General features: G+C 32.9%; 1 protein-coding gene across 1 annotated transcript; it reads left to right on the top strand.

The window, feature by feature from the left end:
* Positions 1–401: 401 nt before the first annotated feature.
* LOC112683224 lies at positions 402–2,119 on the top strand. Its single transcript, XM_025554140.1, has 3 exons — positions 402–1,086; positions 1,233–1,414; positions 1,505–2,119. Exons 1-3 carry the CDS (start codon positions 402–404, stop codon positions 2,117–2,119), a joined length of 1,482 nt encoding a protein of 493 aa, XP_025409925.1.
* Positions 2,120–9,643: the final 7,524 nt, after the last annotated feature.

Raw genomic sequence — 9,643 nt, 5'->3', positions numbered from 1 at the left:
ATTTTTGTATTATGTTTACCCATGTTCAATGTTATCCAAACGTATTCGACTTACGCATAAACGTTTGAACAGAAATAAGTACAGGGTAAAAATGATCATACTATATTAAATTTTTAAGTGTTGAACGAATATTTACATAATATAATAGTAATATTCGTATGAAAATAACTTGCATACAATTTTCTTGATATAAACTTTATAACTTTATATATCGATATTTGTACATACATATTTATATAATATAGTGTCTATTTTAATTAAATCAAATTGTGAGTGATTTTAAAACTTAAATCCCACAAATTGGTGACCTCGACGTGATGGCAGAGACAGACGCAACGATTGCTCGAGTGGCCGTCAAAATACCGGATTTCATTTCGTCAGATCCCGAACTTTGATTTGCTATGGTCGAAGGTAGTTTCGCCAGCGCGGGAGTCACAGCTGACAGCACGAAATTCGGGTATGTGGTTGGAGCATTACCGCCGAAATATGCAGTTAAAGTCAAAGACATAATTATGACGCCGCCCTCGGACAGTAAGTATGTTAAAATTAAAGATGAATTAATAAAACGTCTTAGTGCCTCCCAAGAGGAAAAATCACGTCAACTTCTGGAGCGCGTTGAGATTGGTGACCGTAAACCATCACAATTTTTACGCCACCTCCAAAACCTGGTTGACTCTTCCGTTCCGGAAACATTATTAAAGACACTTTGGATAGGCCGCTTACCAAAAAGTATAAAAGTGGCGTTAGTAATAGTTAAAGATAGTAAGCTTGAAGAACTCGCTGTCCATGCAGACAATGCATCTGGTTCTTTGGTACCTCAAATAGCAGAGACATCGAAAAGTGACACTCTTGAAGCCATGTTGAATCTTAAAATTTCTCAGCTTACCTTGAGTATAAATCAGGAAACTGCGACGTTGAGAAGTGAAGTGGCAGCGATCAATACTCGTCCCTTGCGTAATCCGGACTCAAGACCAAGTACTTACCGCTCAAGATCTCGATCTCGGAGCCGTACTCTCCATGGTGCAAATGGATTATGCTGGTATCATTGGCGTTATGGATCAAAATCGCAAACATGCAAGGAACCTTGTACCTATAATTCGGGAAACGTGACGGGTCATCACTGATGACGGCCAGTGAGACCAGTCCGTCCCCGCGCCGTCTATTCATTACTGATCGAACTTCTTAAACTCAATTTCTCATCGACACGGGTGCCGACCTATGTGCTGTTCCAGACCGACGAATAAAATCCGATTACGTCCTATCAGCAGCCAATGGCACGCCTATTAACACCTACGGTACTATCACGCTCAGCCTCAACTTCGGACTTCGTCGAGATTTCACTTGGAGATTTGTGATCGTGGAAGTATCCAAACCCATCATTGGTGTGGACTTCTTGAGTCATTACAATCTTTTGGTAGACGTGCGTAATCAATGTCTTTTAGATGGTGTTACATGACTCACCACTCATGGTCACGCTGCTGAATCCTCAATACTATACATAAAGATTGTCGTGGGAGAAACGAAATACGACTGTTTACTACGGAAATTTCCCGAGATCACTCGATCATATGGAGCGCCTAAAGACATTAGGCACAGCACCAAACACTATATTCAAACGACACCAGGACCCCCAGTAGCTTGTAAACCACGACGCTTAGCACCTGATAAGCTCAAGGCAGCAAAAAAGGAGTTTGAAGCTATGATCCAATTAGGCATTATTCGACCGTCCCAGGGACCTTGGGCATCACCATTACATTTGGTATCAAAGAACACAACGGACGCATGGCGTCCTTGTGGGGATTACTGTGCTATAAATGCTCGGACTATTCCAGATCGGTACCCGGTTCATCATATTCAGGACTTTGCACACTTTCTCCACGGTAAAACGATTTTTTCAACAATCGACCTAGTCCGAGCATATAATCAAACTACTGTAGCTGAAGAAGATATTCCTAAAACCGCAATCGTGACACTATTTGGACTTAACGAATTCGTCTTTATGTCTTTTGGGCTTCGAAATGCAGCAAAATCTTTTCAACGATTTATTGACGAAGTACTTTTTGGACTTGATTTCTGTTACAGCTACATTGACGACATATTGGTGGCATCTGTTTCTTGAGGAAGAGCACATCAAACATTTACAGATCATTTTTGAGCGTCTACGCGAATGCTCTCTGGTTATCAATCCAAAAAAATGCGTTTTTGGACAATCAGAAGTAAAGTTTTTAGGCTACATGATTTTTAGAGAAGGAACACGTCCTCTACCCGACAGAGTCACTGACATTTTGAGCTACAAGATGTCATCGTCCGTTAAGGGTCTACGACAGTTCTTGGGTATGATAAACTTCTATCGTCGTCTTATACCTGGAGCTTCAGACGCACAAGCACCACTAAGTGATTTTTGGCACCCAATTTAAAAGGTAAGTCACCTATTAACTGGACACCAGAGGCCATTTCGGCTTTTGAAAAATGCAAGGAGAAACTCGCCACAGCCACGCTTCTCGCACATCCATGCGACAACGCTCGACTGGCTATTGTAAGTGATGCTTCAAACACCGCGGTTGGCGCAACTCTCCAACAGTTCATTATTAATGAGTGGCAACCTCTTGGCTTCTTTTCCAAGAAACTCACAGCGACCGAGACGAAATACGGAGCCTACGATCGAGAACTTCTCGCGATCTACCTTGCTGTCAAGCATTTTCAGTATATGGTGGAAGGACGCGATTTGGTTACATTCACTGATCACAAACCCATCACTTTTGCATTTCAGTAGAAATAGGATAAATACACACCACGACAATTCAGACACCTAGACTTTATCTCACAATTCACCACGGATATTAGGTATGTTCCAGGTAAGCAGAATATCGTGGCTGATACCTTATCTCGCGTTGACGGCTTGTCAGAGACAATAGACTACACTTCATTAGCGATATCACAACAGGGAGACGATGAATTAAAAAAATACGAAAAAGAAAATACTGGACTACAACTCAAGCAAGTTCAATTACCAGGTACAAATGTCTTAGTGTTCTGTGACGTATCAACTTCAACCGCCAGGCCTTTTGTCACAAAGCCATTCCGACGTAAAGTTTTCAATAATATACATCGCCTTGCACATCCAGGTGTCAAGGCCACGACGAAGCTTGTTAAACAGCGATTCGTGTGGCCAGCAATTGACGCAGATTGCAGACATTGGGCGAGGGCATGTGTAGAATGTCAACGAGCCAAAATCACGCGCCATGTCACAGCACCTCTTGGTTCATTTTCTTTACCGTCTCAAAGATTTGAACGTGTTCATTTAGATCTAATCGTTATGCCTTATTCTGAAGGATTTCGCTATTGCCTCACGTGTATCGATAGATTTACTCGATGGCCTGAGGTAATTCCATTGGAAGATCAAGAAGCGGCAACCGTAGCACGAGCTTTCTATACGCATTGGATCGCAAGATTTGGTACCTCTCTTCGTATCACAACAAACCAGGGATGACAATTTGAGTCATGCCTTTTCAAGCAACTTAATAACTTGACTGGCACGAACCATCTTAGAACCACGGCCTATCATCCGTCAGCAAATAGCATGGTGGAACGAAGCCATCGGCAGCTTAAAGCCGCCATTAAATGTCATCAAAATAATCGATGGACAGAAACTCTTCCGACAGTCTTATTGGGCATCCGAGCAGCTTGGATAGCGACCTCTGCAAAATTAGTCTATAGAGAGCCACTTAGACTCCCTGGTGAATTTCTAACGTCAAAAGATAATGCTGCCAAGTTCGACGATGCAGCTGAGTTTATCAAAGATCTTCGACATCACATTCAGCAGATCCGACCTGTCAATGGTACACGACATGGCGAGAAGAAAAACTTTGTTTTCAAGGACCTTGCAACCACAGAGTACATATTCATTCGACATGACGGACCCAAAAATGGAATACAAATGCCCTAAGATGGTTCCTATAGAGTCATAAGTAGAAATAAAAAAACTTTTGCCATTGATATAAAGAAGAAAAAAGTTAGAGTAACTATTGATAGACTTAAACCGGCCTACATCATAGTAGACGACCATTCTAAGGAAGATATTTCGAGAGAAATTTAGACATCTACACCGAATACCATTACAAAGGAGGATCAAAGGACACGTTCTGGAAGAAGAGTTCGTTTTCCAGACCGTCTCCAAGTAGTTTATGCTTGACACCGTCACTGGTAGGGGAGTGATGTGGTGACGTAAACAACGCACCTCGAATCGTCCAAGTTGGTTACAATATTGTCAGTGGATAAGGGGAAATCCCATGTTCTAGAATATGCGATGATTATCTCGTTAAGGTAATTTCGAAAATGTTCTAGACAATCGACGCCGATATATATATACCGGCTGTTCAGACGCTCATTCAATCAGTCCGTGAATTACACTCCGCGACATATTCGGCAATTCCTCCGCAATTATAACGCGTATCGATATTTGTACATACATATTTATATAATATAGTGTTTATTTTAATTTAATTAAATTGTGAGTGATTTTTATTATTTAAATCCCACAACAACATACTCTGATACAATCTGACCTATTGTATTTCTTAAATAATTTTTTACAAATTTTAATTTAGAAAATGTACGTTCACATTCTACTTGTGTAATGGATAAAGTAAACATAAATTTATATGCAAAGTGGAGGCCACGATATGTATTTGCGTATAAATTATATTTCATCAACACTTCAAAAAAGCATGTAACACAACACTTGGCACTGGAACTATACACATAAACTTTAATGTCATCATCACTCTTGAGTCCTAGAACAAAACATAAAATAAATAAAACATAATTATTGATGATTATATATTTTAATATTTACGTAAAAATAAATATAGATTACCATTTTCTTAATCATTACCATCATCAGTAACTTGATTATTTAGTTCATCATACACACAAGCAATGGTTCTTTTCAACTCTTTCCATTTAGATGTAAACTCAACATATTAATTTCTAATATCATCAAAAGTTATGTCCGGAATAAAATTTCTGATTTTTTCATATACTTTTATTTAAGCATTTGTTTGAAGTGGTAAATCTGGTTGAAAACTGTTTGGGTAGAGACAAGAAAAATCGGCACATAGTTGTTCATGTTTTTCAAATCTTGATGAAATACTTTCAATAACTATATCAAATACTTGGTTGTAAACATTGATTTCAAATGCACGTGATGGATTTGTAATAGGATCATCTATTGATTCATAGTCAGTAAATTATCTTTTTTTTCCTTATTCTACTAAGAGGTAACTCATTTATAATTTCTAAAGTATTATTCTCCATTTTATCAAACTTTTTATTGCTATATTCAACAAAAGTATTAGCTGCTTCTTTTATACATTGAAACTGGCGAGCAAAGTCTTGCAAGTTATTCAAAGTTTGTTTCACCATTTGATAAGCCTTCAATTATATGAACTTCAATGTCCTTGTAAATATTTTGATAGAGGAGTGTTTTTTTTTTAAAAAAATTCGCAAGTACATCTGAGCAGTTAAAATAGTTTCATATTTTAATAAACCTTCTTTTAAATTTTTTGTCTTGAATCGAGCATCTGGAGTTATACCTAAATTGTTTTGAATTTCATCTAATGTAGTTATAAGATCTACATACAATCCATTTTCGGGTTCATTAAAATTTACAAAAACCTTTGTCAATGCGCCATCTTCGGACCACCATCTTGTTTCGCCGATTGTACATATTTTTTTTTTGTTGGAATTTTTGTTTATATGACTCAAGTATAAATACTACACATCCTAGCAAGATACCAAACAAATAAATAAATTGGACAATTTTGCTTGTAATATCACTAATAACTAAATTTAATACATGTGCATAACACCATACATTTATTTGTTCAACTGCTGCTTCGCTCATTTTTACGGTAAATCCATTATAAACTCATAGCATATTTGCAACTCCATCTGTTTTGTTTCCTATACAACTTTTTGGGTCTATGTTCATATCTTTGAGAACATTTAAGAGTAACTCAACAAAATCAGAGCCTTTATTTGAGCTACACCTTACCGTACCAACTTATCTTTCGAAGATAGATGTACCATTTACATATCATAATATTATTGAGCATTGATCTGTAACAGATATATCTTGTGTTGTATCGAGTTGTACAGAATATATTACAGCATCTTTTACTTTATTAGAAATTATAAATTTTATATTTTTAGCAATAATTTCAAGAATATTATTAATTATAGTTATTGATAAAATAGCAAATTGACCTCCTCCTTGTTGGGCTACAGTATTATAACATTTTAAACTTTTTTTTACAATTTTATCTAAATATAATTTAAGCAAGGAATCATATTTTTTAAAAAGTAAAGTTATTTCCAAAAAAATCCATGTATTGAAAAATGAAGCTTTTTCTTAACACAATAAATTATCCATTAACGATGACCTCCATTCCTACAGTTATACAATTTTTAAGGTCTGAATGGAATGTTTGTTTTTGGTTGATAAGGATGAAATGACCAAAAGCTTGTAACATTAATACTTTTAGGTTTTATAAACATATCAGTAACCTCTATTAACATACTATTAACATTATTTCAAAATTGAATACAATACGATTAATGCATCAATTTACATTCTAGTTTAGTATGATTTAACAAATTGTCTGATATATTATCATCTAAAAAATACGTAATATATTTGTAATATAAATATATTATAACATCCATTATCAATTAAGTAGGTACATCTAAATATACAAGTGTTTAAGTTAGGGTTTTATACTTTAAATAATGTTAAAAATTATAAATATAATAAACACATTCAGAACACAATTTGTGTCAATATATAATAATAAGGTAGTTTCCGGGGACATTTTTAATATGACAATTAATGTAGATTTTTATGAAAAACTTTCTAAGAAGTTCATTCACTAATTTTTAAATTATAACCCTCGTCAACCCAATGATATTGATTTTAATACCGTTAAATTATATTTTACAAGTAAGAAAATGGGCGATATTAGAAAATGGATAAGTTATAGTCTTAATTGAAAATCATTTTCTTATAGTGGTGGAACTAAGCATTTTTACAGAATTAAAGAACATGAAATGAGCAAAACCCATATTAACAATTTATAATCATTTTTCATGTTTGGCAGTAATAAAGACATCATAAGTTATTTCAGTAAAACATGAAAAATAAACCTCAAAGAAGTACAAAATAATAGAAATATTTTGGAACGTATTATTGAAACAATAAAAATGATAGACAAGAGGGGTCTTAGTTACCGTGATGCTAATGAAGCAGCTTATACTTTAAATAATGATTCATTAGATCATGGAAATTTATTCGAAATATTAATGTTAATTTCAAAATTTGATCCTGTACTAAACAACCACGTGCGAAATTGCATCGATAAGAGTAAAAAAAATACACGACAAACAAAGTAACAAAGGACGAGGCAATCTTGTTAGTTTTTTGTCGAAAACTACCACCAATGTAATAATTCAAGGAATGAATAAATTAATAGAAAATATCTGAGGAAATTAAACAAGCCAATTTTTTTACCATACAAATTGATATCACATAGGATATCAATGTAGTCGATCAGTGTTCCATTGTAGTTAGATACGTAAATGAACAAGTTAATGAACGAATTATAAGCATTGTTAATTGTAAATCGGGTAAAGATATGTACGAACTTGTTTCAAACGAGTTAAAAAAATTAAATATTGATATTACAAAATGTATTGGGAACTCAAGTAATAGGACAGCTAACATGCAAGGTAATGCAAGGATTAGTGGTTAATTGATGATTCACCCAAACAATTTCATGTATGATGCTTTGTACACGTACTAAATTTGGTTATATAGGATGTAACTCAGAAAACTAATAAATCTATTTCACTTTTTAGTCTTTTAAACAAAGTTGCAGTATTCGTTTGTCAGTCATATATACGAATGCATTTTTAGAAAAATACGACAGAAGGTAAAAATATTAGTTTCATAAGTACGTTAGGTGAAACAAGATGGTGGTCGAAAGAAAAATCTTTAAGAAAGGTTTTTGGATCTTTAAATGACTCAAAATTCAATCTTTGTTCAAATATGTCAAACGTTGTTTAATATTTTGACATCAGAAAGTATGAACTCTGATACACGGTTTAATGCTAACGTGTACTTACAAATGTAACTAAAATTTGATACAATTATAACAGCACAATTATTTATTCTTATTTTTAAAAGTACCACTCCATTATCAAACTATTTACAAACATCAGGAATAGATTTGCTACAATCATACAAAATTATAGAAAACATAATAAAAACGTTAAAAGATGCAAGTAGAAAATTTATTGATGTGTACGAAAAAGCTAAATATTTTTTGTCTGCTATGAACGTGATTTTTAAAATGTAGATACAACATTCAGAGTTGAAGAAGATTTTCAAGAAATAAGAATTAAAAAAAAAACCAAAGTTTCACGACGAAATCATCAGTGATACCCCTTATAATTGTTTTAAAAAAAAATATGAAATGAATGTTTATAATATAACCTTGGATAGTGTTATTGAAAGTTAAGAAAATAGATTTTCAAAGCATAAAGAAATGTACATAGACTTTGAATGGCTATATACTACTAACCTTAAATTAATAAAAAAAATACCTGAAAATGCGATGAATAAAATAGCTGAGCTTTTGACAGACTTTTCACCAAATATCGATAAAAAAATATTACAAGAACAAATAATAGATTTTGAGGAAAATGGGATTCACTTTCAAAAACATTACTTAAAGAATAGAACTGTATGACAATAGATCTAGAAAATAACGATAAAGAAGAGGAATCTGAGTTAACCAAAGAATACCTTGTACATAAAAAGACATCTAAAAATTGTATATTTTGCTGTTATCAAATTTTATGGAAGTATAATTTGTATGCTACAACATATACAGAATTGTTTTTAGCATACAAGTTTTTGTTAACATTATCTATACCTCAAATTCAGTGTGAAAGAATTTATTATAATGTCGTGTGAGAAAGATATATTATATTCTTTACAAAATGTAGATATGATTGAATATATAGCACAAATCAGTAACTTAATGAAAAAAATTACTAATTGAATAAATAAATAAATAATTAATATATTTTAATACATAATTATATAATAATAATAATAATAATACATAATTAATATAGCCTATAAAGATACTACGTAGGTAACTACATTTTTTTCTTTTGTTTACAATTAGTAATTAGTAATTACCTAAAATAAATATTGCCATTATTATTATTATATTTAAAAATAGTTTTTTTTATATAAGAATTGTATTTGAAAATAAAAAATAAACTAAAATAAGTACTATTATAATAATATATGATTTTTATTTAATAATTATTATAGAACTTTATGTCTATATCTATGTATAATAATTAGTAGACATTTAATATTTTATTTTAAATAAAGGGTTAACATTATTTTATCGTTTAACTAAACTTTTAAGTTTTAATTAATGTAATAAGTTCAATTTAGAAATAAAAATGAAGATTTAGTGTCCTCCAGACCATTTTCTATATTGTGATTCGAATATAAAATAATTTCACTTTGGTAGGGCCGTAAAATTTTTTTAGTCCGGGCCAGTTT

The sequence above is a fragment of the Sipha flava genome, unplaced genomic scaffold, assembly GCF_003268045.1.
Source record: "Sipha flava isolate LNK unplaced genomic scaffold, YSA_version1 222_pilon_pilon, whole genome shotgun sequence".
NCBI lineage: Eukaryota > Metazoa > Arthropoda > Insecta > Hemiptera > Aphididae > Sipha > Sipha flava.
This window is presented reverse-complemented; position numbering and strand designations above follow the sequence as displayed.